This window comes from Tenrec ecaudatus, chromosome 10, assembly GCF_050624435.1.
Source record: "Tenrec ecaudatus isolate mTenEca1 chromosome 10, mTenEca1.hap1, whole genome shotgun sequence".
Lineage (NCBI taxonomy): Eukaryota > Metazoa > Chordata > Mammalia > Afrosoricida > Tenrecidae > Tenrec > Tenrec ecaudatus.
This window is the reverse complement of record NC_134539.1, coordinates 20,201,204-20,218,347: the sequence shown is the minus strand read 5'-3', so window position 1 is coordinate 20,218,347 and position 17,144 is coordinate 20,201,204. Positions and strand designations below refer to the sequence as shown.

The 17,144-nt window shown below is 42.6% G+C and overlaps 1 protein-coding gene across 3 annotated transcripts in view; it reads left to right on the top strand.

The window, feature by feature from the left end:
• MLLT3 (MLLT3 super elongation complex subunit) overlaps nucleotides 1-17,144 on the top strand; it is a 292,903-nt gene that overhangs the window by 160,136 nt on the left and 115,623 nt on the right. For all 3 annotated transcript variants that reach the window (XM_075559984.1, XM_075559983.1, XM_075559985.1), the window contains one exon: nucleotides 4,373-4,455. In XM_075559984.1, the coding sequence (XP_075416099.1) occupies nucleotides 4,373-4,455 (83 nt within the window). The remainder of the gene's footprint in view (nucleotides 1-4,372; nucleotides 4,456-17,144) is intronic.

The window sequence follows — 17,144 nt, the reverse complement described above, 5'->3', positions numbered from 1 at the left end:
TAAAGCCAGTCTGTGGCTTAGATAATGGGTTGCCTCTGCATCTATCTTAGCTCCTCCCTTCAATGCTTCTTTTGCCCCTGCCCTCATAGATCAGTCACCCCCCCTTCAGCCACCCCTGCCCACAGCTGCTCATCTAGAGAATGCATTCCTCACCATGTAAGCAAGCAGTTTCCCTACAAAGCTGAGTCGAGCATGCCGCAAACCCACCAATAACAACCGCCAAAACAAAGACAATAACATCACTGCCCTCCAGTCTGTGCTGACCCATAGCGACCCCGTAGGACATATGGAACAGACCTTGTGAGTGTCTCACTCTGTAAATCTTCTCTGGAGTAGAAAGCCTCTTCTCTCTCTCAGGGAGCCACTGGTGGTTTGAACTGCTGACTTTTCGGATTGCAGCCCAATGTGTAACCGCTATGCCGCTAGGGCTCCTTACTGATGGGAAAGTATTGAGAAGTTCCCTAAACCCCAATAAAACTATCACCCCCAGGGTACTTCTGGGCTTGTACCCACCTGCTGACTGAGTTTGTCTCTCTGCAGGAGAGAGGTAGCCCCTCTGTTCTGGAGCATGTGATGTAGTAACCTTTGTGTGTTATTCATATGCACCATTGTCAGTCATCTCTGTTTCTAACTCCATCTACATACTTGTGTAGGGGCCTCTGGCATACTAAGCATCTTGGTCATATTTGCAAATATCATTAACATAGTAGGTACAAGCTTGACAGTTAAGCATTTGAATCAGGCCACCTGTCAGAAAAAATAAGTCTTCTCATTGGAAGAAGGATCCCCTCTGGGGTCTTAAAGGCTCAAAGTCAAACAAGCAGCCACCTAGCAGGGAAGCAAGTAAGCCCACCTGGAAGAAACACACCAGCCTGTGTGATCATGAGGTGTCAATGGGATCAGGCAACAGGTAGCAAAAGACCCAAAACAAACAACGATATCCATGTGAAAGAGGAGAGTTGGAGTTGTGACCTACACCCCATCTGTAGATAATTGGATATCTCCCCCCCCCCCAGAAGTGGTATAAGGAAGAAGTTGTTTAATGAGGGTGTAGTATAGCATCAACTAATCACTCATCAGTTCCTGAATGCTTTCTGAATACCGCCCCCCCTCCTCCCCTACCTTGACCCAGTTCTAATTTACAAACCTGGCTAGACCAGAGAACATACACAGATACTGTCAAGAGGTCTCAACACAGGGAATGCAGGAAAGATAAACCCCCTCAGGATCAGTGATGGGGAGTAGCGATATCACGAGGGTAGGAGGGTGGTCAGGGAGGGTGAAGGGTGAGAAAATGAGAACCCATCACAAGATTGGATATATAGGCTCCCCTCCCACCCCCAGGACCAATAACAGCAATGTGGGTGAAGGGAGACTAAGGACAGTGTAAGATATGAAATAACAATATATAGTTGATCAAGGCCACAGGAGGATGGGGGAGGGAGGTGAAAAAGCTTATCTCAAGGGCTCAAGCAGAAAATATCTTGTCAATGATGATGGCAACATGTACACATGTGCTTGATGCAATTGATGCATAGAATGTTATAAGAGCTGTAAGAGCACCCAATAAAATGGGGGTGGGGAGGAACCCCAGTGGCACAATAGCTTTAAGCCTTAGGCTGCTAACCGTGAGATTGGGAATTCAAACGCACCCGCTGCTCCGAAGAGTGACTCAAGCTGCTTCTGTGAAGATGTAACATTTCAGAATCCTCACGGCGCAGTCTCACTTATGAGTGTGGTGGCTCATGGGAGGATAAAACTGGTCACAGGCTGAGAATGGGTCCCTCTGGTTCCTTAATCACTTTAGACAAAGACTCCATGCAAGCTACTGTAAAACGAACAAGGCTCCCGAACCTTTCAAAGTTCCCGTGGGATATAATGCATGGATTGAGCAGGCTCTTAAGCGATTACATCTGCAACACAGTCGAAAGAGTATGTCGAGAAACAGCTCTACACTCTGTGTACACGGTGTGTTTCAGTAGGTTATGGAGTAAACGTCTCTCAACTAGCATTGGCATGCTAAGCAACCTGGGCATTGCAGCGGCTGTTCTGAGAAGGAGCCCCAGCTGTGAATTGGGTGTGTAACCCTAGCCTTCTTGCTGGGATGGGGTTGGGGTTCTCAGGGCATTTAGTGGTATGTGCCCCAGTGTGCAGGGTATTTGAATATTGATGACCGGTTGACAGGTGGCCAGTGGATGAAGGATTGTGTCCGTTTGCTCTTTCATTTTTAATAGAGAAACGTGGAAGTTCAAGTGAGGTATCTCCTTCTGAATTCACGAGTTGTTGTCAGTGTTGGTACTTTTCCTAAGATGAGCTAACAGAGACCGCCAAGTATTTAAATCCTGTCTTCAGTGTACCTCTTTGAAACCATATTTGTAGAAGTGGACTGTCTCACCAATTTCCATGTACATAATCAACATCACCTGTAATGCAAAGGCCTTGCAGTTACCTCTTGCTGTACATAGTTTCTTGGCTCCCGGCAGGCATGCTTAAAGCTGCTCAGAGGGCCTTACCCTCCAGTTTAAAGGGGCAGGAAGTGGAGGCACTTATTACGGGTGAGCCTGAGCCTTCTGGTCCAATTTCAGGACTCTGCTTGCTTGGTCCTTTTTAATTTTTAGCCAAAAGTTTATAGATGATTGATTAGTTATGGTTAGCTTTCTAGCCCCATTCAGTCATTCATTGGGAACTTGATGTGTGCCAGATCCCATACTATATATTTTTTACATACTACAAACTATTTAAGCCTCAGCAACTGTCTAGAAGGAGAGAGACGTGGAGGTTTAGAGAGGAGAAAGAACTTCCCAGAGATAGGCTGGTTTATATCAGGAGAATTAGTAACTAGATGAAAAACCAAAGCCAGTGTCCTCAAGAGCCCAGGTATAAAATTTTCCAAACCCCGTGACACTTTTCAACTTCCTCAGGAAGATGAGCACTCTTTCTGTCCCTGGGGGATGAAAAGATGTTAGGAGATTTTAAATTCACACTCACCACCATGGACTCAATGCTAACTCATAGCCACCTTGTCCTTGTAGGACAGAGTGGAACTGTCTCTGTGGGTTTCTGAGACTCTAAATGTGCAACAGGAGTAGAAAGCCTCATCTTTCTTCTGAAGAGAGGGCTGGTAATTTCAAACTGCTGACCTCGTAGTTAGCAGCCCAATTGGTAACCTAGTACAGCACCAGAATATATAATAAGGTAATCTGAGTGTCAAGCAAATATTCAAGCACTTAATGATTTGAAAGGAAGGGGCGGTAGTACCTTGTGGTCTGGAATGGTTTTGTGTAGAAGCTGGAGTTTGAACTAGCAAAGAATAACTAGAGTAGATTCAAGATGTGATGGTATAACAGGCAGAGGAAGCAAGCTAAGGCGGTAGATGGACTATGGGGGGGGGGGGGGGGGAGAGGGACCGATGTAGTCAAATGTTAACACAGCAGATTTGGGAAGCAACAAAGAGAAGGGAGCATGGAAACCCAGGCTAGTGTCCTGCTAAGGAGGACTTGGGTGGCGTAGCAAGATTTTGTGCCATGATATTTGGGACATTTTTACTTCTTGTGTTGGTGTCAACAGACATTCCTTGCTGGGATCATTTCATTTAATTCCTGGTTGACATGGGAGTCTCGGTAGTCCAATGCTTCATTTTTCAACAGCTAACCCAAAGGGCAGGCGGTGTGACTCCACCTGCCACTCGTGTGGGAGAATAATGTGATCGTCTGTCTTTATCAACATGAGAAGTCTTGGACGGCCTATGGGTTTAGTTCTGTGTACTGTAGGTTCAGTGTTAACACAGTGGCAATGGGTTTTTATTTGGTTTCGTTTTGATGGTTTAATTTAGCTTCAGTGCAAACCGTGCCTAGCTTTCTTAAGGCATCTCTCAGTCCGAAAGAACTTTCCTAATATTTTTGCTTTATCCCAATTTTGTAAAAAATACAACATCCTTATGATTTCTTATATATACTCAGGATGTGCTTAGCTTTTGAGCTTTTGTCTGTAGAAAGTAATTCATTACGCATTCTTTTCATTCTAGGGAGGTAGTGAGTCTCACAGGTAGCGATTTTCTCGGGGGACTCTGGTTTGGAATCAGAACTGCCCACAGATGCGGGCGATTCAGAGGTGCAGTGATTGACCCTAAACACTAAAGAGGGATAGCACGTTGATCAATGCTAGACTAAGATTTGAATAAAATAAATTCTTTAAATATGAAATTTTGTTATAATTTCTGGAGACCAGGGACTTAGCTGAGAAGGTTTCCCAAGGGGCAACAGAAATTGGGGCTGAGCTTGACAATAGAATTACATTTTGTTTCTTTCAATGAAGACGAATGTATTTTGTCTGTTATCCCCATCTCACCTGTATTCTTTTTCTAATGTTGCAGTGTGCAAAGACCCACCTTACAAAGTAGAAGAATCTGGGTATGCTGGTTTCATTTTGCCAATTGAGGTTTATTTTAAAAACAAGGTACGTAATCTTCACCCATTAATCTTTCAGTAGAAGATCCACCATGAACCAAATGTTTAAGATGACTTTAATTCACAAACACTTCCGTCACTAGATGAATTTAAGATAAAAGTTAAATTTGTCCTCTAGGAATTTTGGCTGTCATTCCCCTTAATTATAGAGGAAGTGGCTAGAAAAAGAGAAATTCAATTATATAGAGTCAGATTAAATGAGATTCATTCAATGTCCCTTTTACGAGAAGGGTGCATACCATTGTAAAGAAGATTAATAGGTCTATAATGTGAAAAAATAAGGGATAGTTTTGCAGTGAAAAGCATCTTTTCTCACTTTCATATTTCAAGAATGCTTGAGGCTTGCAAAGAGTAATCTCTCCTTTTATCTTTAGCTGATACGCACAATTATCTCCAATTGAGATATTATATAGTCAAATGGAATTTAAAAGTTTTAAACAGTACATATTTGGCAGGATGCATAGACTATATAATACCATAAAAATTATGTGGTAAAAAAATTGGATCTCTATGGGCTCTCTTTCCATATTTATAAGCTTGTAGATATGATAATAAGAGTACCCACCTCATAAAATAATTATGAGAATAAGTTAAATCTGTGTAGAATATTTATAATAGTGCTTCATCACATAAACACTTAAGATATTATTTAGTATTTTTACCAGTCTTTTTCACAGCTGCTCTATTTTATAAAATTCCCCAAAGTGAAATGATTCATTTTTTGTTAAATTGTAATAAAACTATTCTGCTAAGTATGAATGCATGAATGACAAAAACAGATTTTATTTCCATACTTCCTTGTGTCTGATCCTGTCTTCTCCCGTGCTGAATCCCCCTTATAATACATACATATAATGCATACATGCTACCTTTGTTCCAGGGGACTGTCTTAGAGTTATATACATTTGGGATAAGTTTGATGGAGAATCTTCTGTGTAGTTAGTCAAGTAATTTCTTTTTTGTTGGCATTCTGCTGGCTACACCCCCTGCACACGTTGTTTCATTTAGCCAGAACCTTGAAGAGGTAAGTGCCACCTTCCCACTTGAAAGAAAATAGGAGCTCCTACTAGAAAGGCTGGGCAGCTTGCTACTGTTGACCAACATGAAATCAGACGTTCATCCTAGATTAATCAACATATTTGCATTATTTGGGATATTTTTATAGAACACGTACTAAGGGTTAAATTAACAAAAAATTTGTTTTTGTAACATTCAATGGCGATCATGCTCTTTTAGCAATATTTTCTGGCTTTTTTCCCCAAAACTACTTTATTGGGGGTTATTCAGAAATCATATCATTCCATAGTTCAGTCACATCAAGAAGTATTACACAATTACTATCACACAGTTTTAAAGCATTATTCTCTTTCTTGAACTCCTTGAAAATCACCTCCTTATTAGCGACCCCTGTCACCACCATCACCTCCACCTCCACCATCACCTCCACCACCACCTCCACCATCACCTCCATCACCACCTCCACCACCACCACCACCATCACCTCCACCATCACCTCCACCTCCACCATCACCTCCACCACCACCTCCACCATCACCTCCATCACCACCTCCACCACCACCACCACCACCACCACCACCAACACCACCACCACCACCACCACCACATCCTCCTCCTCCCCCACCACCACCACCTCCACTACCACCTCCACCACCACCACCTCCACTACCACCTCCTCCACTACCACCTCCACCTCCACCTCCACCTCCACTACCACCTCCATCACCACCTCCACCTCCAGCTCCACCTCCACCTCCACCTCCTCCACCACCACCACCACCACCACCACCTCCTCCTCCTCCTCCTCCTCCTCCTCCTCCGCCTCCTCCTCCTCTACCAACACTACCTTCTCCACCTCCTCCACCACCTCCACCTCCACCATCACCACCACCACCACCACCTCCTCCTCCTGCTCTACCACCACTACCTCCTCCACCTCCTCCACCTCCACCACCTCCACCTCCACCATCACTACCACCACCACCACTACCACCTCCTCCACTACCACCTCCATCACCACCTCCACCTCCACCTCCACCACCACCACCGTCACCACCACCACCACCACCACCACCACCACCACCACCACCACCACCACCTCCTCCTCCTGCTCTACCACCACTACCTCTTCCACCTCCTCCACCTCCACCACCTCCACCTCCACCACCTCCACCTCCACCATCACCACTACCACCACCACTACCACCTCCTCTACTACCACCTCCATCACCACCTCCACCTCCACCACCACCACCACCACCACCACCACCACCACCACCACCACCACCACCACCACCTCCACCACCTCCACCTCCATCTCCATCACCACCACCACCACCACCACCACCACCTCCACCTCTACCTCCACCTCCTTCACCTCCACCTCCACCATCACCACCACCTCAACCTCCACCTCCACCTCTACCTCCACCTCCTCCACCACCACCACCTCCACCACCTCCACCTCCATCACCACCACCACCACCACCACCTCCACCTCCACCTCTACCTCCACCTCCACCATCACCACCACCTCAACCTCCACCTCCACCACCACACCACCACTATCACCACCACCACCCCTACCACTCTAGTCCCCAGAAGCCGTTAGTTCACTTGCTATCCCTCTAGGTTCATCAGTCCTGGGTTTAATATAGTGAAAAACTGAGAACATGTAAGAAAAATTCAAGAGGGTGACTCCCAGTGATATAGAACTCTGAGATAAACCTCAATATGAGCAAACAAAAAAATATAGAAAACATTGAAAACCAGATCAGGCCTAAACCAGATTCTTCATGAAGTTTTGTCTCTCTGTTGGCTCTGCAGGTATTCACTCTGTTATGAATCAATCCTTGGGAAGCTTTTAAATTAAAATTTTGGTTGATGATTAATAAATGGTTGTCACTTCTTGGCACACATCAAAGCACAAAGCATTATTTTTTAAAATCATTTTATTGGGGGCTCATACAACTCTTATCATAATACATACATCCATTGTGTCAAGCACATTTGTACATTAGTTTCCATCATTTTCTAAACATTTTCTTTCTATTTGAACCCTTGGTATCAGCCTCTCATTTTTCCCCTTTCCCCCCCTCCCTGATGAACCTTTGATAATTTATAATTATTGTTCATGTCTTACACTGACCGATGTCTCCCTTTACCGACTTTTCTGTTGTCCATCCCCCTGGGAGGTGTTCATATATAGATCATTGTGGTCAGTTCCTCCTTTCTTTCCCCACCTTCCCTTTAACCTCTTCAATATTGGTCATGAGTGAGTTATCTGTCCTGGATTCCCTGTGTTTCCAGCTCTTATCTGAACCCATGTACATGCTCTGTTCTAGCTGGATTTATAAGGTAGAATTGGGATCACAATAGTGGGGGCAGGGAGCATTAAAGAACTAGAGGAAAGTTGTATGTTTCATTGTGTTATACTGCACCCTGACTGGCTCGTCTCTTCCTTGTGACCCTTCTGTAAGGGGATGTCCAATTGTCTATAGATGGGCTTTGGGTCTCCATTCGGCACTCCCACTCATTCACAATGCTATAATTTTTTGTTATGGCTCTTTGATGCCTGATACTTGATCCTATCGACGCCTCATGATCACACAGGCTGGTGGGCTTCTTCCATGTAGGCTTTGTTGCTTCTCAGCTAGCTGGCTGCTTGTTTATCTTCAATCCTTTAAAACTCCAGATGCTATATATTTTGATAGCCGGGCACCATCGTGTCGGGAAGGTGAGCATCATGGAATACCAGGTTAATAGAACAAAGTGTTCTTGTGTTGAGGGAGTACTTGAGTAGAGGCCCAGTGTCCATCTGCTACCTTAATAATAAACCTATAAATATATATACATAGATATATTTCCCCATCGTCACATATAAATATATTTACTTATCCACATGCCTGTGTTTAGACCTCTGTAAATGCCCTTTGCCTCTTAGTTCTTTCCTCTATTTCCTGAACAAAGCATTCTTATTACTATTACTGTCTTACACCAAAAATGCTTTAGTGTTTCTTGAATGAAATATGTTTTTCAGTTTTTCTTATGCATAGGAGGGTATACTGAACACTATATACTCAGCAGGTATTTGCCTGATTGACTAGTATGCTAGATACTAACCGTACCAGACTGTCCTGACTTAAGTACAGTTAATAGTGATTTATAACTTTTATGCCATAAAAGTGATGATTGTTGGCTGGAATAATGAGTACTTTCCTCAGGTGTAATGCCATTGACCACTTATTTCTTTCATCATATCAGACTTTATTGAGACACATTTATATTTGGTCACATGACAAGCTTTTCTGGTAATGTCCTCCAACTCCCATCTCATGTAGGATTTTCATTATAACATTAGTTTTTGCCTTTCTTTTTCATTAAAAAAATGAGATACATTCCCTAGATACTAAAAATTCACCCTTGCAAATGCATACAGCTCAGTGGTTTTTATTGTAGTCACAGGATCTTGTGCCCATGATCCCTGTCTAATGCTAGACTATTTTCTTTCCTTCTAAGAGAAAACCTGTGTTTATTAGCGATCACTCCTCATTTCAAACCTCCCACAACCCTTGGCAACCTTTATCGAATTCCTGTTTGTACAGATTTTTAAATTCTGCTTTGTATAGATGAAATCATGTAATATGTACCCTTTTGTGTTTGACTTCTTTGGCTTAGTATGGTGGTTTTTTTTAAAAGGTTTGTTTGTGTTGCAACATTTCTCAATGCCTCATTTTTATTGTGAATAAATTCCCATTGTATTGACATACTACATTTTGTTACTATTTAAAACCATCCAACTGTGTGGATCATAACAAATAATGTGTAACGTTGTAAAGACTGAGAATTCCAAAGCACTGAATTGTTCTCCTGTGGAATTTGTATGTAGAGATTAAGACAAAACAAGGGGATACAACATAGTTTACAGTCACATACTTATTCTCTCTGTATGCTGAGCAAATAATCCAAGAAACTGGGACATATGAAAAAGAAAGTGGCATCAGGATTGGAGGAAGATTCATTAATAATCTGTGATATGCAGATTAAAGAACCTTACTTACTGAAAGCCAAGAGAACTTAAAATATGTACTGATGAAGATCAAAGGCAACAGCTGTCAGTATGGATCACAACTCAATGTAAAGAGAACAAAAATCCTTACAATTGGACCCAGAGACACACTCAAGATAAACAGAGAAAAGACTAAAGTTGTCCAGGGTTTCATTTTACTTGAATTCATGACCATACCCAGGGAAGCTGCATTCAAAAAATCAGATTATGTATTGCAGTGGGCAGTTCTGCAGAAGATCTCAATTAAAGATGTTACTTTGAAGCCTAAAGTATGTTTGCCCATGTAAAGAACCATGTTCTTTTCAGTCACCACATGCTTGTGAAACCTGGACAGTGACTATGGAAAGCAGGAAAAGAACCGATCCATTTTATTGATGGTGATGGCAATGAATACTGAATATACTAAGACTGGAAGAAGAAAAAACGTGTCTGTGTTGGAAGAAGTCCAGCTCCTTAAAGGGAAGCATGCCATAACTTCCTCTCACGTACGTTGGGCATGTTAACAGGAGGGACCAGCCCCTGGAGAAGGACACCGTGTCAGCGTACAAAACCTTCCGCAACGGCGATAGCAAGTAGGGGCTCTGCTCAGGAAAGACGGTGACGATGGCTATGGAGTTGGCTTTTACGTCAGCTGGGCTGCATCAACATTCTGTGATTTGGCAATTGAGGCCTAGGAATATCTCCCATGATGTGACATAACATCATGTGATCGACTCCACAATCAGGGCATCTGTGAACAGCCAAGCAATTTCCAGATTAGGGCAGAGTGCGACCACCTTACTCCGACCCCAGCTTTGGTGTCGTTACAAAATTGTGTCCTGGGAATGTGGTCTACTTCCTACATGTGGTCTACTTCCGACATCCAGTGTGTTAAAAACGTGCTTGCTTTTTGAAGGGTCTGGATCCTGCATCAGGCTCATAGCCCTCTGGTTATTTGTATTTGAGCCAGTGGCCTGTATTACCTGCTGACTCCGGATCTATCAGTAGCCTGCCATCTGACCTGCCATTCTTAGGTTTATTTGCCTCTACGGTTACATACCTGATTTGTTGACCTTGAATTCACTGCCTTTGCAGCCTATGGTGCTCCTACCAATCATGAGTTCATTAACCCCTAAAGCTATATGAGTCAGGAGAAGCCTCCAACTGGACATCTGACCTACAGACTTGAGACCAGATTGGACTTAACTACTTCTACAACTGTGTGACACTTTTCCTGGATATCAGTTGCTTTCTCTATATACCGATGTAAGCATCCTAGTAGCACGTCTCCGGAAAACCCAGCCGAACAAAATGACCCAGGACTCCGCGCTGGTTGTTTGGTTGTGTGTCTGTAGGAGCACACTGAGTGGGAACCACCTTGGCACCATTCAACAAGAAGAGTTCAGCAATTGATGGACACAGACTTATTTTATTTTTTGGCTATTAAGACTAATCCTATGAACATTTATGTACACGTTTTTACGTGAATATATGCTTTTAATTTTCTTGTATATCTAGGTACAGTTGCTGGATCATAATGGTAACTCTGTTTAATTTGGGGTGGGGAATTGCCAAACTGATTTTCCAAAGTTAACCTACCACTTTACATTCACACTTGTAACCCATCATCTTTAGAATTTTTTATATTCTTTTTTAATTTTAATTATAGCCATCCCATGAAGTGAGTTTTCAGTGTGGTTTGGATTCGCATTTTCTTGATGACCTTGAGCATCCTTTCCCGAGCTTATCGGCCATCTGGGTATCTTCTTTGGAGAATTGACTATTCAAATTCCTAGCTTTTTTTCCCCTAATGGATTGGTTTTTAATTGAAATAGTTGTAGATAGGGAGGAATTTAGGGCCCATCTCTTCTGCCTCTCCATACTTGGTAATATGTTCAGGGTTTAACCAATGGAGCGCATGCGGTGCTTTTCTTTCTCTTTTTACACCCTCCCTGCTCAGTGTGCTTGTTTCACACAGGCATCAGGCTATGTGGCTGTAGCACGAGTCTGTGCCTTGGAACCAGAGAAGATGGCCTAAATTAGGTGATGGGCAATCTCGATCCCTTATGGAGAACCATAATGAGTGTACTGCTCTCCTCCTACCAGCTAAGTTAATTTGACATAGAATTAACTTCTTTTTTGGTAGGTTTCATTGGAATACATTCCTTATATGAGTTACTATGAGAAAAAGTCAAGAACAGCTTTCCACATTAAAAGAAACATTCTTTGGTAGTTATGAGTTCTGTATGGAGCAGAAGGGGACGTTGCAGGCCAGAGTTGTAGGCAAGTGTTGACTCGAATGGAAGGAAGTTAATATACAACGAGAGGATAGTTGAGGCAAAATGAGGGTGGAGGAAGACAGTGAGAGAGTTAAGGCACCAGAGTCAAATAGTGTTGTAGGTGCAATCCTGCAAGAGTGGTGAGCTAGGAGTAGATGTTTAGATAGGCACCCAGGGTGAACTGGTTTGGAAGATAAGAAGGGAGTATACCCAAGTGGAGGGAATATATATATGATATTTGTGTTTACCATTGCTGCAATTGTGGCAGAGCACACAAAGGACAAAGTTACAAAAACTTCTTAGACACAACCAAAAACCTTGGGGGATTGAACCAGTGGGCCGAGTGGGCTGGGACTACTCAAGGCTAGAGTTTTGTGAGGCACCAAGGTCAACTGGTGAAACATAGTTCTCAGAGACAATGTTCTACAACCCTCCTTGGTGAGCAGCAACTCATGAACTGCCATATGAGGTGCACCTCTCGGACTCTCTAGGTCCGGGAGAAAGAAGAGTGATGAGAATAGAAAGGCATATAGAAATAATTAATTCATAATTCTAAAACCAGAAAAGATAGATGGTGCCCACCTACTGCTATCAACTGCTCTGAAGATCACATTATAGAGCGGTTCTCAACCTGTGGGTTGTGACTCCTTTGGGACCCGAATGACCCTTACACAGGGGTCACCCTGATTCATAACAGTAACAAAATGACAGTGATGAAGTAGCAACGAGAATAATGTTATGGTTGGGAGTCACCATCACATGAGGAACTGTATTATAGGGAGACTGAGGACCACTGCATTAGAAGGTGCTGGATAGAGCAGGAGAAAAATGTGAACCAAAACTCAAAATCATAATAGAGACCAGGTTGTCTGGCCACACAGAGACTGTGGGACTCTCAAATCTCTGGTCTTTAGGTGTGAAATTGGCCTCGCTGTGTTAGAATAATCCACCATTTAAGATCCAAAGAACAGATAACTCAATCATTTCCCCCGATGACAGAGTTGAGATGGTTAGGAAAGGATGGTAACAGGAAGGAAGTGGAGTAAGTGATAGTACATTGAGAGAATTGCAATGTGTAGTTGAAACAAAATGTGTAGGACTTAACTATAAAACTGATGAGCTGCTCTTTAAGTCTTCCCCTAATTCATACAAGTTTAAATATATGTCATTTAGATATACATATTTTAAAAATTTTATAACTTTGGGGGTGTGGGTGGGGGTGGACTACAGCACTGGGAGCATTTCTGCTCTGTCACACAAGTCAGAAAGGTTGTGATGTCACCAACGACAGTAGAGATGTGGATAAATAACTGCTTGTTTACAGCACATTCAATTATGTGTAGACGTCAACATGCTAACATGAATAGTCTCAGACAGAAATGCACCGACTGAAAAGTTGCAGAAATGCCTTCCCATTGTTAGTTGCTATTGAGTTGACTCTGCCTCATGGTGGCCTTATTGTGTGGGGACCACTTTCTGTGGTCCTGTGTCATTTCCATGGTAACTGTTTTGCTTGAGTTCCCTGTGATGGGCATTTTCAGAAGCCTATTGATGGTATAGTAATATGTAACTACTAAATGAGCAAATGATGTTGTGGAAGTATGCGTGCATTTACAGCATAAAAATATGTTGGAATGATAATCCAGAACTTGATGATAATTACTAATGGAGGAAGTATATAGTAGGGAAGGTATGAAGAAATTCAGATCACTAAAATTTTATTTCCTAAAAAAAAAAGGGGGGGTGTAGACGAAATAAGCCTTGTGAACATATTAAGATTTATATAATTTCAGTGGTAAAGTACATAGGTGTAATGTTTCAAGTATTTTTCTGTGTTATTAATTTTTAATTACAGAAAGGAATTATTGCTTCTTCACTTCTAATTTGTCTTCATAGGACGCCTTGGAAATCAATTTTTGCTGTGTTCTAATCTTGACCATAGAGTTGCGTGTGTTTCTTGCTGTTCTTTCTGCTGAAAGCATCCACGGATGAAAATTCAATAGAATTCTTAGGTGGAGAAATGTTCAGTGCACCTGGGTGGTAAACAACCAGGTGGGCGGTTTAGGTGTACCCAGAGATACTGCAGAAAAGCAGGCCTGGAGGCTGGTCTGGCTCCAAGTGGAGCGCAGTTCTCTGGCACAGCCCCGATTGCCATGAGTCAGGCTCAGCTCAGTAGCAGCTGATTGCTGGCGTGATGTTTCTTCCAGAACGTACACTGCATTCCTTGAGCACAGTGAGCGTTTCAGTCACTCCGGGAGGTTATTCAACTCATGTCTTGAACATTGAAAATCCATCACAGTAGTGGCTTATGAAAAAATTGCCCCATTTCTCGTAGGTGGTGAGGAAATCCACGTCATTTCCAGATGATATAGTAGCAGTCCCACGTTCTATATTAAGGCTATTATCTTTCTAGACTTTGCTCCCATTATGTCATCATCCTTGGCTTTCCCTGTTTACTGAGAAGCCCGTCTCTAGCTTTGCTTATGCATGAGTGGTCAGAAGTGAATAGGATGTGAATTGGCAATGCTTCTTTTGGGTTCCTGTGTATTTATTGTCTTATATCTGTGCTCAACACAAGAATAAACCTGTCTGTCAGACTCTTGTTTATTTCAGAAACACGAATGAAAGACACGTTGAAGTCTAGTTGACGGGCACCTCAGGTTTGAAAGAATCCCATGTTACTCTCTTTCATTTGGTCCTCAGAAAGATAGGAGAATGGCCGTCTAGTACTCAAGATGCTCCAAAATGCTCAACTCTAGAAAATGATGTTAGTTCTATATGGGGAACAAATTACATGCCTTCTTATTTGAACTTTGAAAAAGAATGTGTTCTGAAGGGTGTGGATGAGCTTTATATTGATGCTGTCCCTCTGAGAGAAGATACTCCGTTGGCTAGAAGACAAGTTGATTGTTATTCCTCTATTATTAAAAAAATCATTAAAAGAAAACTTCACTTAGAATTCTTATGGGGGGAAAAACCCCCACCGCTTTTTGTAGTCATTATCCATAGTTTTGTTTGTTTGATTTGATTTGGCTAAATGGATGTGGACTGTAAGGGATACTGTTAGGATTTTTCTCCCTTTTCTTCTGGTAATTGTTATATTCATCAATATAATTTTCTCTCTTATAAAAGCATACAACTAATATCCGAGTCTACTATATTAAAAAAATGTGTATGAGATAAGACTTTGAAATTTTATTCCTGTAGCCCAGTTTCTCAGTACAGACAGTCCTTGGGTTAGGAATGGTCAACTTATACACCCTGCTTTGCTTTTAAGCAGGGGTTCTGACCAGTTTCAACTGTTCTCTCAAGGGCAAAGAAGCAAAACAAGGAATGCACTCTCATTTTTGCAATTTGTCTGATTCCTCATGGTAACGGGAACAGGAAATAAGATGGGTTGAAGCCCTGGATTGGGAGACTCAGAAGATGGGTAGTGAGCCCTTTCAGAGGCCTGAGGAATGAGAGTGTGTTACTAGAGCACACATTCAACGCACAGTGGCCACAGTCTTTGAGCAGGGTCACTTTGACATGACAGAGCTGACCCTTCCCAGCACAGAAACTCCCCGCCATCTAGCTGATTCTGAGTCATACCAGCCCTAGCAGAGTAGAACTGCCCTTGAGCTTTCCAAGACTAAATCAACCGGAGCAAGCCGACTCATCTTTTTTTCCTGTGGAACGGCTGGTGGTTCAAACTGCCAAACTTGGTGGGTAGCAACTCTGTGGAATCCACTCTGCCCCCAGAGGTCCTTAACCAACCCTCCCTAGCAACAGATTCTTCACAATCATACTCACTTGCTGGACATGCGATGTTTTAATTGCTGTAAAGGCATCGAGCTTTTTCCTGCAGTAAAGTAAGGCTAAATAAGAACCACATGTACCTGTTTGAACTTCACTTTTAAAGACAGGAACAGATTCATTTGTTAATAACCTGGGGACTGCCTGTGTCTGCTGTTTGGCAGAGCATCCCATGCATTGAGAGAGAGAAAGTATATGTCATTACAGGCATTGGCAGTGACATGTAGATTCGTACTTTAATATTTTTCTGTCACTTGCCTTTTATTCACTTAAATATATGCCGTGGAGTGTTTTCCAAGTCAGCAATCCATGGTAATGAGATATTCAAATGCATATCATGTTTTTGCTATTCTAAACAATGCTTCCTAGGACATTTTATGATCGGCATCATTATACAAGTACTTGACTATTTCTATGGATTAGATTCCTAGAAATAAAGTCACCAGGTCAAATGCCATGTGTTTAGTGTGTTGAGAGATATTGCCAAAATGCTTTCCAAAAAGGCTCTACCAATTTGTGCTCCTAATTACAGAGACTCAAACTGCCCTCCTGTTTTTAATGAATTCTGAGGTGGCATTGACTCTTTTACAGTTTAGAAGAGAGTCAGAAAAGTCAAAAAAGCAAGTAAGAAATGAGAGCAGTGTGATAATCACACTGGAGAAGATTTTGAAAGGAGTAAGTCTGATTCTGATTGGCTGGGAGCAGGTTGGAAAGCTTCCTGAGAGGCGTTACTGTTTTAGCTGGTCCTGGAATTGCATTAACCAGGCACAGGATGGAGGCCTTTTTGGGCAGAAGGACATTGTAGGCATGAGGAGTGCTATGTATGAGCAGCAGAATGCATGGTGTAACATGGAATTATTGAGGAACTGGTGAGTTTTTCAAAGTTGTGATGGGAGAGTGTAGCAAGAGAGCCGTGATTCTTCCAAAGGAGTAGTAGTTTATCCTGTGGAAATTGGTGAGCCCTTAAAGGCTCTTTTTTTTTTTAGCTTCTTTTTTATTTTTTAAATCATTTTATTGAGGGCTCATACAATTCTTTTTTTTTTTTTTACATTTGTTGCCCTCGTCATTCTTTTTTTATTCTTTTTTTACATTTTATTAGGGACTCACACAACTCTTATCACAATTCATACATACACATACATTAATTGTATAAAGCACATCCATACATTCCCCACCCCAATCATTCTCAAAGCATTTGCTCTCCCTTTGCATCAGGTCCTCTTTTTTTCCCCCTCCCTCCCCTCTCCCCCCTCCCAATGTGCCCTTGGTAATTTATACATCATTATTTTGTCATATCTTGCCCTATCCAGAGTCTCCCTCTCCCCCTTCTTTGCCGTCCCTCTCCCAGTGAGGAGGTCACACGTGGACCCCTGTAATCAGTTCCCCCTTTCCAACCCACTCGCCCTCCACTCTCCAAGCATCGCCCCTCACACCCCTGGTCCTGAAGGTATCATCCACCCTGGATTCCCTGTGCCTCCAGCCCCCATATGCACCAGTGTACAACCTCTGCCCTATCCAGCCCTGCAAGGTAGAATTCAG